Consider the following 21,146-nt stretch of genomic DNA (forward strand, 5'->3'; position numbering starts at 1 on the left):
GAACTACACTATCAGTATGCCTATAAATTGTTGTATACCTAATTTTAAAACAGATAAGTGCTGGTCTATTGATTTGCATGATTTCCTAGCAAAATGGAAATCCTATATGAATATGTTCTTTGTGTGCAGAAAATATGAGCTGAAGAAGCTTTTACTCTTATTGCTTCTCTATGCCAAAAGGACAATTAAGAAAATAATGTTTCACCAGTCTATCAGATTTGTAAACTTAATGACAATTCCATAATGTCTATTTAGAGGTTAAATAATATTTCCTAATCTCCTCCTTGATTATATTTATTTTAAATAATTTGGATTATTGAGAAGGCACTTTTCTTCTGAATGTCAAATGAACATATAAAATCTGAAAATGGCCTAATTTAAGGAGACACCAAGTTAATTATAAAGAAGCTCATGACTCCAATAAAGCTAAAGTAAGTCATCCATTTATGGTTGAAATGGGAAAGGTTGTTTAGGAGAAAAAGATAAGTATATGGATATCTAGTCATCTGTCCACAATCTAGCTTAAGTTGTAAAAATCTTTCTCATACAAGTAGTTTTGAGGAGAATTAACTGACAGAAGGCTAAATGAAATGAAAATACAGGCTTTTAAGGTGTTAATAAATATTTTGGGAAGAGAATAGGTAGTTTAGGTGCTTAGGGGTGCTGACCTTTGCTGTGTTTATTAGTGGGACAATGATGCATTATTAACACACAGCAGCTGTACCTGAACTGCTGCCATGAATATAATAGCCTTTTATAGCCATCAGGGGAGTGAGATAGGAGGCCTTTATTAACCACTAGACATGATTAGCACATTATGTGAACTTTAGTAGGCAAATTATCTCTTATTGAAATATAATGTTGGTTATAACTAATTGTAAACATGATTTTTAAAACTTCCCAGTGCAAAACTAAATGCTTTACTACTATTTAGCAAATTACTGGTTAGTAATCTTTGGAAACCTTTTCTTTTGTCCAATGTATGTGTATGTAGGCTCTTTATATCAAAAGGGATATTGAGTCATCTGAGACAAAATGTAAAATTACTTAGCACTACAAGATCTTGAATATTAACCTTTAAAAATACAAGGCTACAAACAAAATTTCTCACAACATTTAGGTAAAACTGTTAATGAACAAGAAAAGCTGCTTTGGGATTTTTCTTTTTATTTCTTTAGGTATTTTTTTTTAAATATTAGTTTTGCAATAAATTTTCAAGAGTTAACTTGAAAAAGTAACAGCATAATTTACTTCAAAAAGCTTAATTTTGGGAAAGGAAAGATTATCCCATTAGCCTTAGTAACTGAACATAGCAATGAGAGTCCATTATGAGCAGTCTTTTATGCCCTAGCAGAAAGTCATTAACATAAAATAAATCATTAGCTTTGATATTAAGCTTCTACTATCTGCAGGTTTCTATGATTAATGTTCATGACTGCATCTGCCAAATGATAAAATATACTTTTTGTTGAAAGGTTATCCTGCCTTTTTATTATTAATATTCCCCCTATCCACAATTGTTATTAGCATCTTAGACTGGAATTTTTAGTATATAGAAGCAGAATTCATTTCTAATATAGTATGACAACAACCAACTCATATATGCTTACCTATAGATATATGTGTATATACACACATGCATAAATGTACATTTATTTCTTTATATACATACATGCATGTAATATACATGTGTATATGTATATTAAATAAGTAACAATAGTTAAAGGGGGGCAAGAACATGTTCTAAAGTGATAAACTGGTCCCCCAAGTCCACTTGGTTCTCCCTTGACTTTGATTTGCATACTCTGTTTCACAATTTTTGCCTTTTTCTGACCAATATATCAGAGGGGAAAGTGGGGGGATCTGGCTAATCTAATGACAGGAAATGCAAATTGTTTTCTCTTTCCAGCTGTGGACAGAAGGCATACTATTGCACACTATTAACTGGGCCAAGAGAATTGTTAAAGCTTAATTTTTTTGGGGGGGGGGAGGAGAGGAAAACTTTCCACAAAACTTCTTTCAGCAAAGAATTCCAAAGTACTGTTTATCTTTATTGAGCCTAATCCTTACTTTCTATGCTGCTTATTTGAAACTAACAAATGTTTTTCTCCACTTCCACTGAACATGTTGAACATGATAGGGAGAGAGTACTCCACAATGACCTGGTATTAGAATTCAGACATTAGCCAATACACTGTTTTATCAAGGGATACAGATTAAGTTCATGTCTGATAAAGAAGTAAAATACCAGGGAGAACGAAAGAGCTCCAATTTGCCTAGGGAATAATAATCATTTGGTCTTTAATGTTTTTGGTTATTTTTACCCCACATACAAGTGAGGTATCCTCAAGTATCTACAAGTATACTCAAAAGGGACTAGATTTGGGACTCTTTTCAGTTAGATCCTCTTTGCTTTAGAATACTATATTAGCTATAATATTCACTTTCATTTCCTTAAATAGGGGAAATAACCAGAACATTCCATTAGCTAATATGCTTTTTCTTATTCCACGATTCCCCAGTATAGTCTTTTAGGCATTATAATCTATACATATACACATAACTATAGCAAACAACAATATGATTTTATAAAAATTAGTCTCTCTAGCTAGGTAACCTACAATTGTGAAAAAGATCTTCCCCTTTCAAAAGGAACATGATGGGCTACACTTGTCAAGAATGGGAATACTAAGAGAATCTGACATTTGCACCAACCTGGATTTGTCAGACATATATAACATTCAAGTGTGTTTTGTAACTTGGAATGCTCTGTATTTTTATACAGAACAAACTTATTGGCATCTCTTTCTGTTGTTTATCTAGGAATTCTTATAAAACATTCCCAGAGAAGTGCTTCTTACAACCTAGCAATGAAATATATCAGATGCTTTGCTATTGTACAATCATTTTAAACATCCAAAATGAAAAATGGACAAACAAAAAAAAGCATTAAAGTGACCTTTAATATATGTATATATATACATATATACACAATCATATTTCATATATAAAATGAAAATGCAACGATAGATTTTTAAAAGCTAACTTTAAAAATTTAATCAAGTAAGTTAAATCCTTCATATATCAAAATAAAAGGTATTGGAAAATATTGGCACTCCCTACCATGAGCAAAGGCAGATTTTCATTCTAGCTCTCCCCCCTCCCCCAACCTTTTTCCTACCATACAATCAACATCTAAGCCCAGAACATTATGATGTTGCCATTTTCAAAATGAATGCTGTAGGGAAACATGTTATAACCAGGAAAAGCTCATTCAGGTTAATGTGAATTCCATGTCTTCAAGTATTATGGAAGTGCTGCTATAATTAACAGTCTGTTGGCACTTCCATTATAAACCACATTTTTAAGCAGTTTCAAACTCAACTGTTTTTAATGAGAAATTGCTCTTTAGTTGAAACTTGGCATGCAGGGCCAAGTTAACAAATTTTGTTAACAAAAATTTCTCAAATTCATTAAGATAAGTATAAACTAGAATATCTTGACAATCCAGTTTCCCAGCAGTCAGTCCATTTAACAAAACTCATGATCAAGAATAAGAGCTATTGTCTCTGCTGCTAGCACCACCAACAATAGGAGGGCTTGCCATAAGCTTCTTCAACCTGAGATGGTTAACTTCAAAGTAGAATGGATTTAAATGGAAGATAGTGTTTCAATGACCCGATACCTTCAAGGCCAGGTTACACTAAGTTATTGTTACTCTTGTGAGCATTCAGTGTAAAGAAATATCAGGAATTAGACTATTAAAATGTCAGAATTTTTAATTAGGACAAATTATGTGACTCATTTTACCATAAGATTTGATACTTGTACTTTTTTTTTTTTTACCATAAGATTTGATACTTGTACTTAACTATAATTTAGTTTAACAAAAAAAAAAAAAAAAGATGAAATTTTGGATACTGACATGGTGCCATCTAGATCATTAGTTTTATTATTTTAAAAAGTAACACTAGAATATTTAATGTTGAAATGCATCTCACCAAGTCATAATTATTGATTTTCATTTTTTTATATGGAGATATAGGATTAGATTTTCATAGATGATGTCTAATCATTGCTCATTGACATTCCCATAACTTGTCATGGGTACGAGATGAGAAAAAGGTTATTTAAATGCTATTGAATGTACAAATACTACTCATATCTTGAATATATGTACAATATTATATTCATGTACAAATAGAATGTTAGCCCTAACTTCTTAAGTTTTGATCTGTCACAAAAAATTGGAAGTCAAATAATTTTCTTATATTAGGAATTTTAATCCAATTATTTCAATAATTGCAATATGAAGACTATCTCAAATAGAAAATTCAATGATCCAATTCATGCAACATCTATTAACTGAGACTTCCTGTGTGATGTAGTATGTTGAGCACAAGAAATACAAGATACATAGTCTCTATCTTCAAGTTATTCACATCCTAGAAAGGAGGAAATGAGACAAATATACAAACTAGCTTTAATATAAATTATAAGGAGAAGACCAAACAGAACAATAAGATTCAAGGTTAGAAAAATGATTAATTCCATTCCAAAAGAATATAAGTTCCTTGAGGGAAAGATTTGTTTGGTTTATCTTTGTATCCCTAGTATCTAGATTACAATCAGTATATAGCAGGTTTTTAAATAAATGCTTGTTAAATTAAATTGAATTTAATTCATAGGTAAGAAGATCAGGAAAGATGTCATGGAAAAGGTAGTATTTGGACTGGGACTTGAAGGAATGTAAGAAAGAGTTGAGGTTTTTTTTTTTTTTTTTAATTAGAGTGTATTACAGGAATAGAGCAAGTTAAATACAAAAGTAACTGGCAGAACATGGATGGAAAAGAGTAGGAATAGAAAATTATGGTGAAATGAAATGTCTGACAGAAAGAGAAAGTGAGAGACAGAGAGACAGAGACAGAGAGAGAGATTGGGAGGGAAATTTTAGTCAGATTTTACAGACTGATTTTAAATGTTAAACTAAGAAGTTTATATTTTATATGATAAGTAGTAAGACACTAAAATTTTTTGAGATTGGGACTGATGAGAAAAAACAGTAGCATAAGTTGGTAAATTTAGTTCTTCAAACATCTTTATTATATGGAACCACAATATATTTTAAGAATTCGAAGATGTTTTAGAAATCATGTAATCCAGCTCTCTCATTTTAAAGACCTGGAAAGTAAATTCAAGGTCCTAAGACTCAATGGCATTAGTGGCTAGAATTTTGGATTCCCAGTGCTTTCAAATACTCTTATCATGTAATACCAGTACTGGCACTTACTAACTTCAGTAAGTCACTTAGATTCTCTATTATTTAGTTTCCTTATACACAAAATGGAATAGTTAGTTGGAATAGTTGACTTTTAAGATGTCATATAATTCTAGATATATAATGTTCTACTAGTTCGTTGCTTAGCACAATCATAGGATCATACATTAGAGCTGAAAAGGGGCTTTAGAGAACATCAAATACAACCATCTCATTTTACAAACAGGCAGAAAAAGACAGAAAGAAGTTAAGTGATTTACTTAGAGTCATAGTATCTGAGGCAGGATATGGACAAAGGACTTCCTCAGTCTAAGTCTGTGCTCTATCTAATGAGAAGCCATGTCATCAAGGACAGAATAATTTTCCCTAACATCCGGCCTCATTCCACCCCCCACAGCTGAACATGTTTTTTCTCCTCTCAATTTTTTCTAGACCACTTTGGATCTCTCCTTCATTAATTTGGGGTGGTGGTTGGTAGTGGAAGGATCAGATTGGTGACCACATAAATGGAAGTAATTTCTAATAGGGAGGGAAATTTTTCTTCATTTACTCAAATCACCAATTCATCCATCACTTACAATCTTAGAGAGTTACTTGTAGCTCTGGACATCAAATGACTTTCCACAGCAAATAGTTGATAAATGTCAGATTAAAAACTTGAACTCAGGGTTTCTAACTCCAAAGACAACAACTCCAAATACAACAATACTCTATCACTAAATCCTAATATATTCTTTGCATCGCTGTTTTTTTTATGAACTTAAATCCTAGTACATTGCAAAAAGTAGGAACTTAACAAATTTTTTTTTTTTTTTTTTTTTTTTTTTTTTTTTTTTTTTACTGAAGGAATGAATGAATGCCTTTAGTCTTTTTCATTTCGATGGTTCACTTGTAAATTCAATATGGTAGGTGAGGTAGATTGGAAGTGGATTGGTACTACTAAGAGTTGAAAGATAAATGAAAGAGAAAAAACACTGGTGAAAGGAGAAAGTTGACCAGAATAATGATGTTAATGAAAGGAAGAGAAGGCACATGTCACAAAATGAACACAATGTATCAGTACCATGAAGAGGTGAGAGAATATACACATTAGGATCCAAAAAATGTTTGTCCCCATATTCTGATTGCAAAGTTAAAGGAAAGAAGTTGCTAAAGAGAACATGAAACAAATGGGTAAACTCCTGATGACAATTTTAGAAAAAAAGGGGGGAAAAAAGTAGATTCCCAAGAAACACATGAATCATCCCAGAAGTTCTCTATCTAGTATATCCAGTAAATAGTATCAAATGAAGATGAGATGACTTCTCAAGTCATAGTGTAATAAATTTGTACAAGCTACCATCTAGCATTTTTCATTATTCCCCCTTTCTTTTATAAATCTTCTTTCTCAAAAGGGCAAAATTGCAGAGAGGCCAAGGTACCCCAAGCAGCTCCTAAAAACTTAGCTCTAGGACTTGAACAAAGTGAACCTTTAATCTGGATTGTCCCTAATTCTTCCATATCTTGCTCCTTTTGTTGCCATATCAATTATGCTACTCCTACTAAAGCTTGCTTGAAGTTTCATGCTTGTATAAGCACTAGTTTCAGTAGAATATATTTAAATGAGTTTTCTGATATTGCAGTTTCTTTTGCTAACTAGGCAAAAGATCAAATTGCTTCAGAAAATCATTCCATATCCCTTAAAATGGAAAAAATCACTCCATGCCCCTTGAAATGAATCATAAAATGTGGAAATACTAAAGTTTATAGAATAAGTATCTTAAAATGATAGCATTGCTTTTGAAAACTCACAGAGATAATTCTTTACAAAGAAGTCTAAACTTTAGATTATTGGCATAATAAAGTATCCAATAAAACCAAGATAGGCAAGTTAGGATCTTACCTTCCTTTTGTTCCAGTAACTTAATCTGTAATCTCTATGAGACAATGATATTGTACTTCTTCATTGAGTTTTTTTTTTAATCTGTTTAAAAACCTCTTAATTTAAAAAGTTAACAAATAATCCCACCAAACACCAAAAAAAAAAAAAAAAAAAAAAAAAAAAAGTGTATTTTAAGCAGTAATCCTGAAAAAAAACCCAAAAAGTATGAAAACTTTCATAAATGCTCTAGCAAAGATAGAGACAAGTTTCAAACCAGAAATACAATAATGTGCCAGACCAGTCCAGAACTGATATGCCTAAATTGCTTGGAACCATAAGACAATTATTTTAAAAGCAAAATATCAAATAAAATACTGACATAGAATTATATTTTTAAAGGTTTGGGAATTCTGGGTTTTATAAAATTTGAAACTTGGGTAAATGAGAATGATCAAACTACATTTGAAAGGCAAAATATCTTATGGAAATATCATCAAATGAAATTGTGCACAAAAAAAGGGATGGGTGGAGATGATGAATAATGTTTTTTTCTTCTGAAAAGTAAAATAATGTTACAAGATTGGATCATAGGTCAATGTCAAACTAATTGTGAACAGATCACTTCTCCTGCACACACACACACACACACACACATATATATATATATATATATATATATATATATATATATATATATATATATATATATATGAAAAATAATGCATTGTATTTTCTTATTCAGATGAATAAATCTGTTGCATTTTGACAAGCAGGTACTATCACAGATATTTAATTCAATTAGTTGATAATGGTTGGTGAGCAAAGATGTGTTTGCACTCCTTTATTTCTGATTTAACTAGCAATGCAAGAAGTATGTATAGCACATGATTCCACAAAAGTAGCCATTGAGAAGAGAAAAGACCATTATTTTCCCTCCCACTGTTGGTAGGGGTCAGCCTCCCTGTCATTAGTAATGTCATAACATAATTATATTACTGCTTCTTATGTGGGCAGATACTTAGCAACTTGGAAATACACTACAAAGTTTCAAATGTGAAAAAGTACCACCTCCTTATCCCAATTTAGCACAAAATCAGTGAAAACAATCTTTAGAAATGACAGTACACGGAGAAACCAAAGGAACTGTTATTACTATGTAGGTATATATTTAAACTGATGATTTGACATCTTCAACTAGAACAAATAGGGCTATATTTTACTACCGAACTCATACTGTGTGCTCATTTAATCCAATTTCTTTGTAACATTCAGTTCAATTAAGGGATACATTGTTACTTAAAATAGTCTTAATTGGCTGAAAGAGGGCTTTGGTAGAACTATGTTGTTCATCTATAAATGTCTGAAATATAACTAGGATTACCGAATCAGATGAATAGTGTTACTTTAAGTCTAAATCTGTCTGTCCAGCCTATAAGCCACACTGTTATTTCAAAGGTTGACCTATATACAGCAGCATACCATCCATTTTGCCTGTTTATATAAGAGATACCTCACACAGTTGCCATAACCAACATTGTTTGCATTGTCCTCTCACTTTTCTCCCTCAATAGACTATGTGAAAAAGGAGGCAAGTTTGCATAAAGATATGTAATGTGTTCTCACAATAAATAGAACACTAGACTGAACTGTTCAGAAAATTCCTTCTGCTGAGTTTATTAGAAGAAAAATGAAAGCAGTAGGATTTTTTGGCCATCTGTAAAACAGCAATGCAGAAGAGTGCCACTATAATCTAAAGTTGTGCTTTCATTTAAGAGAACTTGGAGGGAATGGTGGTATATTAATTTTTATAGACTGCCTGTGTAAAAAAAAATTGGGCAAAGTACAGTTCTCATTATATATGTAAATATAAGTCATAATGTGGTAATAGATTTAAAATAAACAATTTATAATTCGCTTTATTAATGCGATTTTCAAAAGCAGAAATAATGAGAGCATCTTACTATAAAATATGGCTTCATTGCAGTCTTACAGAAAATTCAAACTGTTTTCCAATCTGGTAAGTTTGGATTAGTACAAGTGAGGTTATTTGGCTATGTTTTGTTTTTTAATTAAAAGATACAAGTTTCTTATTAAATATCTTTTCCTAGATATATCTTATAATGCATTAGAAAGTCACTTGAACCTTCATAAACATAAAGAATAGTTAAATATTTTCTAAGCAATTGAAATATTTGATCTAGATAAGTTTTGTATCAATGATAATCATGATGGACTGGAAAACACAATGTTCAGAGAAAGTAGCCTGCCTCTCAGGGGCCTACCAAACCTACTCAGCCCATTTAATATAATCAGGGATCAGTGACAAATACATTTAATAGACTGCTACGAATAGATGTTCTGGAGAAGGCACCCTGTGAGAAATATTCACATGAAGTCTTTTCCAACTATGATAAGTATGTCTTATGACTTTGCATTTTTAAACCCATTATTGCCCAAGATAAGTTAAATAGAAGACTTGCAACTCCTCTATAGAAAGGGTAGCTAATTTGCATTTAAAAAGAACAGTTTGCTGCTTCATACATGGCATGACTTAAAAGGAGCTTCAATGAGCTAGTCAAGAAACTCTGAGGACTTTCTAAATTAATTTATTCGATTTGCAGCACAACCCACCAAAATTATTTAAAACACTTAATTGGGAAATGATTTAATATATTAAAGTAATTTCTGATTTTCCAAAGCATTTAACTTTTAAATTAAATTTAGCCTTACTATCTCAAGAATGATGAGCAAAATGTGTATCCAAGCCATTACCTTGCTTTTGGAGCCTTAAATCAGTGCAAGATTGAATAAGGTTTGTCCAGTTTAGCTGCCAAAAGGTTCCACAACATTCATTGAATTTCAACTTAGGCCAACTAATTTTTGTTTGTTTTTAAACCAAAAGTATCAAGAAAAACAACTACTACCCTTTAAAAAAAAAAAAAAAAAAGCAAATCCAAACTTAAACTTAAAACAGGTATGCAACTTTGAAGTTCATCACTCACACTCTTTCCAGTGCCCAAAGTTCAGATTACTTTTAAACTTTCTATTTACTATTCAAGTCAACTCTTCAAACTTCCTTAAGTATCAACTCTAGGGAAAAAGTTCAGTATATTACCTACTAATAAATAATCCCTAAAAACCAAAACAAAAACCATAGCCCCAGGGTGGCTGATTCCCTATGTTCTGATATAGTTTACTTAAGTTGTGTGAACTCACTTTTCTAATCCTTCTATCTACAAGTTTTTTTTTTTTTTTTTTTTTTTTTTTTATAATTAGGGCTTTTTAATTTTCTTTTTTATTTCTTTCTTTCCTTTTTTTTTTTTTTTGAGAAGGCAGAGCTGAGGACGGGAATGCATACTCTCTCCCTCTCTTCCCCACCTCCCGTTTCTCTGTCTCTCTGTCTCTTTGTGTGTGTGTGTCTCCCTCTATCTCAGTCTGTCTCTCGTCACAGAAATTTTACTTGCATAATGAATCGCCACTAAAAGCTAATGTAAGAATACAAACATTTTCCAAGGAGTTTAACTGAAGAGCACCTCACTCATTAAATTGCTCCAAAGGTTATGAGGCATCAACTTAGTAAAGGAACAACACAGAAACTGTACAGCTGAGGTAAATGATCACCGTTTCAAAAAAGTGTTTCCAGGAAACTTTAACTAGCCTATTGGTCCAAGTTCTTCGGATGAACTTTCAAACATACGTGAAACAAAAGCCCCCAAAAGGACAAACACCCACAGACACACTGACTTTAGTATTGCTTATTCATCATTTGCTTCCCTGGTTGGAGCTTGCATGTTCAGAGAGTTTGGAGAACCACTTCCTGATAATTTTTCCTCCCACAATCTTTTTTATTCATATGCAGAAACATTCCCCAAAGGCAAGGAAAGTGCGATCCATATATAAATAAACGCCAGCTGGTTTACTCCACAGAACCACACTGAAAGTCATCTTGGTTTGCTTCTGGCCAAAGGTAATCGAAGTCCTCTGGTGTCTTTGCAGCCAAGTGGGCACGAAGTATTCCGGTCCCGCTGGCCACCCCACCGTCCAGAAACACTTTCTTTCCCTCTGTCACTGCACAGAATTTCTTTCCTTAGAAGTTTGGCCAACACGGACCGAATCAGGTTGGAGAGAAATTAGTACCGCAGTTTGCAGGCCACTAATGAGTCGGGTTTGTCCAGTTCGGAGCAAACTTGTCATCTCCTTTGCACCCTAAGCTGGGCTCCGATAGTCCCCAAACTGTTAAACTACTAAACCCGGGGAATCCTGACGTGTTAACTGTCGGGCTAATTGAGAGTTTAGCAGCCTGATTTGATTTGTGAAAACAAAAGAGTTTGGCTGGGGGAGGGGTTCGCTGGGGGACTACAACCCCCAACCCTTAGTAGCTGGGGAAAAACACTTGTACAGACATTTAAATGTTCTATAATTACCTCCTTTTCGAAATAATGTCTCAACGTCAGAAAGGTGGCAAAGAACACATGGGGTCTGCCAGTCCCGAGAGTAGGGGGAAGGGGTTAGGAAGAAACAGGGAGGGGGGAAATGGTGGGAAGAGAAATTCACTCGTTTACTCTCCCCACCAGTCCTCTACTTATCCCAGACCCACCCCCAAAGTATTCCGGGTTTTATTCTTTTTTAAGGTCTCCAAGACGAATCTCGGCAGGCGTCCCCTCTACTCGGGAACAGCAGGAAGGAAGGGTTCAGAGCAAATCCTGTCACTTTCTGTACAATCGCGGTGTTTTGAAAACACCCGGAGCTACAATATTTACTATCAAACTGCAAGAATTGCTTTAGTGGGCTGCGAGCTGAAGTGTTAGTTAACTCAGAAGGTAGTCTGTACGTAGAGTACAGTGAGCTTCCATCTATGCAAACCAGTAAGGCAAGAACAACAAAATAACAACCCCATCACCCTTGCATTTAGGGAGAAAAAAAAGGGAAAGAAAGAAAAAGGAGCCCCATTCCCCCAAACCTAAAAAATCGGACTAAAAAACAACAAACAAACAAGGAAAAGGACGAAACAAAAGCAAACAATTCACCTTGTTGCAATAGTAGGGGTCCAGACAGGGAGAGGGTCCCAGACAGGGAGTATCGGGAGCGGCAGCAGGCTGTGGTGGTGGTGGATAAAATCTTACGTCCATTTCACTCAAACATCAAGTAACTCCTTTCCTTTCCTTTCCTTCCTTTCCTTCCCTTTCTTTTGAATAATAAAAAAAAATGTCCAGCAAAACAAGATTTGAAGGAACAGAAAGAGGTGTCTGGGCTTAAAGTAAAAGAAACACCTTCCTCGCCTCACATCCGTTTGCGGTTCGTTTAAAAAAAAAAAAAAGAAAAGAAAAGAAAAGAAAAAAAAAAAAAAAAAACCACACACACACACAACTCTTCCAAAAAAGCACCAGTCTGCAGATATCTGCAACAGAAACAACAAACCCTTCTTCTTTTTCTTCTTCTTTTTCTGCTGCTGCTGCGGCTGCTGCTCCTGCTGCTGCTCCTGCTGCCGCTGCTGCTGTTGCGGCTGCTGCTCCTGCTGCTGCAACTGCTGCCGTCGCTGCTGCTGCCGCTGCCGCCGCCGCCGCCGCCGCCGCCGCCGCCGCCGCTGCTACTCCTGCCGCCGCTGCTGCTACTCCTGCCGCAGCAGCTGCTGCTTCTCCTGCCCCTGCCGGTGCCGGTGCCGCCGCCGCCGCCGCCGCCACCACTGCTACTCCAGCCTCTATCACCTCGGCAGCCTCTGCCGCCGTCGCCTCCGTAGCCGCTACAGCAGGGCAGGTAACTTCAAGTACTTATTGTTTTCCCCCCTCCCTTCCCACCCATCCCCCACCCCACCCCACTCCCCTTACCGACCCGACACACACTAACTAGTTTTCTAGCAGTAGACTTTTTTTTTTTTTTTTTTATTGAATTCTCTAAGTTCTGATTTTATTTTATTCTCTCCACCTTCATAGATTGGGGGGGGGGGTGTCGGTGGGCAGGGACGAGAGCGGGGGGGTGGAGGAGTAGAGAGAAGTGGCCGCTACTCTCCACTTTCCCGGGAATGAGATGGGCTGAGAAGGGACTAGACGCAGACCGGCCTTTTAGGCAGGCGGAATGGCTGCGACTGCGGCTGCGGTTGCTGCTGCTGCTGCTGTTGTTGCCGCCGCCGCTGTCCCTGCTACTGAGGCCGCTGCTGCTGCGGTTGCTGCAGCTGCTGCTGCCTCCGCTGCTGCTGCGGCCGCTGCTGCTGCGGTTGCTGCAGCTGCTGCTGCCTCCGCTGCTGCTGCGGCCGCCGCTGCCGCTGCTGCTGCCCCAGGCGCCCAGTTTAGAAGACCCAGAGGAAAAGGGAAGGGAAAGTGGAAAGAAGAGGTAGGAAGAGAAAGAAGGAAGAGGTGGGAGGAGAGGAGGAGGAAGAGGAGGAGGAAGAAGAGGAAAGCTGGGAAGGAATGCTTCGCTTTCCTTCCACTCGGCTCCTCAGTGTTCTACACAAAGAGGTTGGCGAGCCATTTGCTGCTTCGGGGCACTGATCCTTAGGATAAAGAGAGGGGGCGCTATGGAATACCCCTACCCCCCAAACCCGCGCCTCCTACTCTCTAGTCTTTACACGCCCCTCACACCAGTACCCACCCTCACTCATCCTTTCTCCTTCCTCCTCCATCCCCACCTTTCTCGATTCCCGTCCCTAATCCAACACCCACCCACCCACCCACCACTGAGACCCTCTTCTCTTCCTTCCCATCCCGAACTGAGCCATTCCAGTACGACATCCTGGACGCCGGGCTGCTGCGCCGGGGACCTGGCAAGGAACTCTTCTGGAGAGTAGAGGCTTGGAGCTGGAGGGGCTTACCCACGGCCGGGTGTATGGTATTACTTAGTATCCTCGGACCCACTGGGAGATCCTCAAGCCTCAGGCAAATGGATCGCAGGAGTATTGCCCCCCCTCTCCCGGTTCCTTCACCCCCTCACCAAATCCCAACTCTCCTTTACCTTTGCCTCACCGGACGACGTGAAGAGGTTTAGGATCAAAGATTGCCTTGGAGTTGGGGGCGAAGGGGTACCCATGAAGAAGTCAGAGAAGGTTATTCTAGAGTCAATGAGAACATAGTTATTCGGGCCAATAGAGGAAACGCACGTGTTTGGAAAGTTGCTGTGAAGAAGGAAAAAGATACTTCTTGGCCTTCTTTTCTGAGGCTGACTTTTGTTGCTGTTTTCCCCTGAGGCATTCGGGATTAAGTGACTTGCCTAGGGTCATACATTTAATAGGTGTCCAGTCTCGGATGCTGGATTTGAATTGAGGTCTTTCTGGTTCCAGGGCTCATGCTCCCTCCAGTGCACCACCTAGTTATCTCACAGCGGAGTTTTTTTGAAGGAGAATCACAAAACTGAAGTTCTATAATCGGCCTCCTTGTCAGAACATTGGAAAGGTGAAGTGAAGAAGGCTCAGGGACTGTTTCCCCCTCCTCTCCACCCCTAGCACTCTATAAAGCCGGCTCAGATCCGTGTCCTGGGCTTTATTACTTTATATGGGTTTACTACTTTACGGGTAAATATGATATATTTAAGACATTCCATGTTTATCCCATATTTCCAGAGTCTTTCTAGAGCTTAGGGAAACAAGCTCTAGAGGAGGAACTTCAGTGTTTGCCTTTTGAGTTCTAAGGATACCAGGCACCCAGGGTCTGCTATTGAGGCACAGTTCTTTCCATCAGTTTTATTTGTGCTTTGGCTCTGGGAAAAAAATTAATGCAATTTTGTAGTCTTTCCAGTACACCTCATAACTTGTTCAGTACTCACAATTTCTCCATTTGAGAAATCAAGTAAAAGATAGCAAAAGCCAGGGACAAGAAATCTTAAAATATCAGCCCCAAGATGCCCTTCATCATTTCTTTTAAATTTGTAAATGATAGAAAATGTTAAACATAGAATGGCAACATAGAATAAAGTCATATGAAGAGTATTGAACTTGACTTCTAGAGCTCTGGGCTCAAATCTTGGTAATGACATTTATCTGTGATCTTGACCAAGTCATATAATATCTATAAGGCTGCTCCCTAATCTATAAATTGGAGATACTTGTTTCTACCTCCCTAATGACTGTTGTGAAATACTTTATAAAGCTTTAAAAAAAATTTAGACATATTTACACATATTTTATGTAAGTATATATTGTACATATGCATACTATATATATATACACATATGTGAGTTTTGATTACTTTTCTATATTATCTAAATAAAAAAGAAAATCGAATTGGAAGATAATTTAGAGGTCATCTGAGATAAAACCCCTGCTTTGCTTTTACATATGATCATTTGATCCAGGAAAGCTCAAGAGCCATGTACAAAGTCCTTCAAGTAGTAAATGCACAGGCAGGGTTAAATCCCAAAACCAAAGGGCTAGTACTCTAGTATTTTTCATTTTAGTTCAGTATCTTTTTTTCTGATTTTTTTTTTTTAAGTAGTAAAAGTACCAAGCCACAAGATTCATCCAAGAAGGGAAGAGAGCAAGAAAAACTAGTATCTCCAATTCAATAAACTTGGGCAAGTATTAAAGTACTTAAAAAGAGCAAAGCCCAGTTGTTCAAGGAATGTGTAACTCCGTGGTGGTGAGGAAGAAGGGGTATAGAAGAATATATGATCATTTGAAAAGAGAGATAATCCCTAATAATGACTAGAGGGACTAGGAATCCACATTCAGAAGAGTTTTTTGACATAAAGAATAGAATAGAAAAATTGGCATTTCTCTGTTCCTAATAAAAATTAAAATAAATTTAAAATGAAGTTGTGGTTTTTAACTTTACTCAGTGGTATACATGTTTAAATGTGCTTTTGTCTCCTTCTACTAGAGATTAAATACTATAACACTTGACTTCAGCTTTAATTTAAAATCTCAGCTCACATTTCTACCATATTGTGTGTCTTCTGTGTGCCTGAATGCTGTGGATGCAGAGATTAGAGTGGTATCAGCTCTACACTTAAAGAGGTTGCATTTTACTAAGGGAAAACACAAATGGCTAAATATAATTTTGGAGGGCAGGGGAGGCAATCCAGATCTAGTAGTCTTCCCCATGGTCACCCAAATTTTAAGGATTTGAGTTTGGATTATTTGAATATAGGTCCTTTTGTTTCCAGGGATAGTGCTCCAACTACTGTACTACCTAGTATTCCCTGAGTACTTTTAAAATCATGTCTGATCATCACTCAAAATTTGTTTCTAATATGCTCTCCTATTTCAAAACCTCACCTGGAAATGTAATTAAACTTACTTATTTAACTATGAGACAGTGTGGCATCCATATCAGAAAGATCTATATTCATTCAATTCCTTTCTATATCATGTCGTCTAAAAAATCCTGGGCAAATTAAAGTTGTAGATCTATACTAGTATAAGGAGTTACTTTATCAGCTCTCTAAAACAATACGATCTTAGTATCAGAACTGCCTCAAAAAAATCAATAGTTGCTTTCTCTGATTGAACCAACCCAACAAAAAGAAAAGCAGGGGTTATAAATGAGGCAGCTAGTTGGTGAAACACATAGATACTTGAGTTTGAATCTTGCCTCAGATACTAGTTGTGTGACTCTGAGTAAGTCTTATCCCAATTGCCTCAGTTGCTCATCTGTGTAATGAGATGGAGAAGGAAATGGCAAACCACTCCAGTACTTAGTCAAGAAAACCCTAAACAAAATCGGGAAAAGTAGGACACAACTGAAACTATTCAACAACATAAACAACAAAATTCACTCTCCTCATGTATCAATTGAAGATAATAATAGGACCTACACCACAAGGATGTTATGAAGATTAAATGAGATAATATATATAAAGTGCTTTTTACAACTTAAAGCAATACATAAATGATAACCATTATAGTTATTATTGACAATAACTTGAAAGGATTTGGAGCTATATTCTCTGTCTCAATCCTACACCTTTTTCTCAACTGCTGAAAGCTCAAATGTCGGTTCTGCATATTTATTTCAACTTATCCAGAAGTTAGATTGGATTTGTGATGTATGAAAGGCAAAGTAGTATGCTGAAATTGAGAACAGACAGTGGGAAGTGGGCAGAGTTAGTTCTGGAACTGCTTTATTTCTAACCCTACTTCCTGTGACATGGATTGAATAAATGTAGCTATACTAAGGTAAAACTGAGGAATGTGGAAGCCTAAACCTTGGAATATATTTTCTTAATTTATGAGGGAAAGCAGGGAGATATTATATGAATTTTTCATTTACTAGAATGTTAAAATTGCTTCATGCCTCCATTAGTGTCTGATGTTTAATTCACTCTTCTATGTTCTCAGAAGGATACAGAAACAATTAAACATTGTTCCTGCCCTCAAGGAGCTTATTAAAGTCTAATAGAGTGTATAAACTACACCAAAGCATGAAAATATCAAAACAGAATTATCCTCTAGGGACAATGTAGTCCATGACCAATTGATTGAGATTTACAAAGATAACCTCTTGACAAGTTCTTTATTATTTAAGGTTGTGTCCTATACACACTGAAACTTAATTTAAACACTTTATTCCTAAAGAAATGATTTACCCTAACCCAACTCACAAGAGAAATTTATAAATTAATTACCAATTTGCTAAGTAACAATGGAATATCTGTGCCTGGAAAACTTAGGCTTTTTGATTCAAGCTCTTTAGGGAATTAATATACCTGGAAATCAATAATCAAGTAATTTGATGAGACTGCAATCAGAGAAAAAGGAGAGCAATACCTCAAGTACATCTCCTTTCTTCATTATAGGGATATATCTGTTAATCTGGACAATGCTCATGATGTACCAACTTTTCTACTCTCCTTTACTGACTTTTGCCATTATATCATCTTCATTCTAATCATTCTCATTTTAACTTACTATTGTAGCACATTTTAGTTCTAAGTTTACATATAATTTTTCATTAAATTATACCTTTCATTATACCTGTGATTAACATATAGGAAGGCATCCTAATCTTATCAATTATATGTCATAAAATTACAGTGCAAAACAAATTACCTTGGAAAGGTTTATTCAAAAATTCCATATTTTTAATAGGCCCTTATAAATGTTAATCAGAAAGTGCTACTTTCTGACCTGTATATCCTGCTCTTTTTCTAATACATAAAGTTTTGAAATCAAAATTACTATGTGTGTGTAATCTTCTATATTTTGACTATAAGAATATCTCCTGAAATAGATTTTTTTTTAAAGTAAAATGAAAGCATAGCAAACTAGACATAGCATGGCACACATTCTTACAATTAAGAAATGAGATTCTCCATATTATTTGGGAACACATTTTCTCCAGTAAATAGGTGTCTCAGTAAACACCACTGATAAGACAATCTATATTGCTCAGTATTATTATTTCTATTGTCCTTCAAATGAACTATTGAAGGTCTCTGACAATAGAGTCTGTGTTTTATATCTCTTTGTAGGTATTATTAATGTTTAAGATACATTATACATATAGTAAATGCTCAAATACTTATTGGTGATCATAACGCTGAATATCAAAGTCCTTATGATTAATGGTTATTTATTAATTTAACCTGTATAAAGCTCACTGATTGTTGTTTGATATAATCACATTGTATAATGCGATGATAAATAAAAAGACAAAAATTACAATGGAAGAGCACCTAGATCTAATTTCTTTGAATTATTTCCCCCCTTTAATTTCGGAACATATCAGATCTTGGCATCAGGAACAGGTTTCAATGGAAGGGACTGCAGATACATCTCACAGCACTGAAAGACTCATGAAATCTAATGGTGTTTTGTTTTTTTTTTTTTTTAAACATCTTATGGGAAATATGCCATCCATGTACAGCTCACAACTGAGAGTGATACAGTACTTTGATCTTCAACAATATACAACATTTGTGGTATAATAGCTATAATAAGATGATACAGCTATTTTACAAGGCAATAATCCAGTCCCCTCTCATCAGGATAAACTGTAAGGATAAATCCTTTCAAAATCAGAATTATTTCCTTGTAAAAGAGGCTACAATTATCCTTTAAATAGGAACAGCTGCAACATGGTACCGGCCCAAAGCATAACAGTGATGTATTTTTTCAGCATAATTAAATGGATTTTTAATGCAAACTAATACTCCATAAAAGTCAATTGGGGAGTGAGTAGGTGTGGAATTGCTGAGATAAAAGGAATCAGCATTTTGCTTACCTGAGTTAATGCTTCTTTTTTAGTAAGTGCTATTTTGGTGAAAAAGGATAATCAAATCTAATTTTTACTGGGGAAGTGGATACCAAAGCTAAAGTGGATGAGAGTGAGACAATTGAAGAATATTCCTTTAGCTTCCTGGTACAATTTCTTGTTTTGAGAAAAATTCATAACTATAGCTCTTTTTTTCCCCTAGAGAAGTATCATGAGTCAGTAATGTATAACTGTAGTTAAAAAAAGAAAACAAATCCTGGGGTGAATAAATAGGAATGTATCATGTAGGATTCATATTGGCATCTTACTAGACTACTATTACCAGATCTGAATTCTGAGCCAAAAAAAAAGGATAGAAAGGACACAGAAGAACAATGAAGAAGATTAAAGGATTGGAAAATAGGACCTATGAAGAAAGATTAAAGGCCTTACCAAGAAAGAAAAAGGTTGAAGGGCAATTTAATCTCTTCATGTACTGTATATGAAGACTACTTTCATAGAAAATGGTAACTAGTTCTTCTCCATTTCCAGTGAAGATAAGAAATAAGGAAATTGATTTGAAAGTAAAGCTTTTGGCAGTTGTTAGCTGTGAAGAAGTTTTCCTGAAGATGTAAGTTGTTAAATACTAGCATGCATTGCCAAATGAATTTGTTAAATCTCAATGTGGCCTATGCTTAAATGATAGGATCCCAAACAAGACTGCAAAGATCTGCTCACCTTGCCATTCCATCATTTCAAGGAAGGGAACTTTTATTGGCTGGGCAATGCTCACCAACATTATTACAACCCTTCTATTTCTTATTTCATGTTCTCCATGAATTGTCTTAGCTAAAAAAAAAAAAAAAAAAAAAAAAAAATCATATGATGAATAGTGTTCTGGAGATAAGCTTCTCTAGAAGATTTAGATAAACTTGTCCTCTGGCACCTTATAGTAAAAGTCTTTCTACCTTGATTGATCAGAACCTGCCAGAAATTATCCTTTGGTAGTGTGGCTTTTGAGAAACTATAGCTATCTTCACAATATAATATATAAATTACAGTAAGATGTTAGTGATGGCGTCATCCTATTAACTTCCAGAAATATTTTCTTCTTATCACCTAAATTGCCCTCACATTTTGGAAGTGTCCAATTTTTGCATTGAATCATTTTGTCAATATATTCATACTTGTAGAACTTTTCAAAAAATATCTTTTTATCTATATGCACTTGTACATAAAGTCCTATTTGAAATCATACTGATGGACTGCAAAACTCTTCAGAGTTGCTTTAAAAAAAAAAAGGGTAATTAGTTACTTCATGGGCCATATAGGTGGTGCATGGATAGAGTGCTGAGTCTGGAGTCAAGAAGATTCATCTTTCTGATTTCATATTTGGTCTCAGACATTTACTAGCTGTGTGATTCTGGACAAGTCACATCACTCTGACTTATTTTTCTCACCTGTAATGTGAGCTTGAGAAGGAAATGGAAAACCACTCCAGTATCTTTGCCTAGAAAACCCCAAATGGAATCACAAAGAGTTGGACTCAGCTGAAAAATGACTAACAATAACAACATAGTTCCTTCCTAGTACAAAAATGGTTCTTTCCATTCCAAATAGTACTGCTGTAGGTAGTATGATGGATAGAGTGGTGGACCTGGAGTCAAGAAAGCCAGAATTCCCATCTGGGCTTTATTTTTTTCATTTATAAAATGGAGACAACAATAAGGTACTACATTCCATAGTCGGGGCAGCTAGATAGCTCAGTGGATAGAACAATGAGCCTAGAATCAAGAAGACCCGAGTTCAAATTAAGCTTTAGATACTTATTAGTTGTTGACTCTGAACAAATCACTTAACTTCCATTTGCCTTAATTCACCAGAAAAA

The 21,146-nt window shown here is 35.6% G+C and overlaps 1 protein-coding gene across 3 annotated transcripts in view; it reads right to left on the reverse strand.

Annotated features, from left to right (window-relative positions):
* TOX (thymocyte selection associated high mobility group box) overlaps window positions 1–12,630 on the reverse strand; it is a 350,785-nt gene extending 338,155 nt beyond the window's left edge. Inside the window, exon 1 of one of the 3 annotated variants that reach the window (XM_074278738.1) lies at window positions 12,167–12,630. In XM_074278738.1, the coding sequence (XP_074134839.1) occupies window positions 12,167–12,268 (102 nt within the window). In that variant the 5' untranslated portion in view covers window positions 12,269–12,630. Of the gene's footprint in view, window positions 1–10,883 lie in introns of all 3 variants that reach the window. The other 2 variants (XM_074278739.1, XM_074278740.1) reach the window with 2 other exon arrangements.
* Between the last annotated feature and the right edge of the window lie 8,516 nt (window positions 12,631–21,146).

Source organism: Sminthopsis crassicaudata, chromosome 1 (assembly GCF_048593235.1).
Source record: "Sminthopsis crassicaudata isolate SCR6 chromosome 1, ASM4859323v1, whole genome shotgun sequence".
Taxonomy (NCBI): domain Eukaryota; kingdom Metazoa; phylum Chordata; class Mammalia; order Dasyuromorphia; family Dasyuridae; genus Sminthopsis; species Sminthopsis crassicaudata.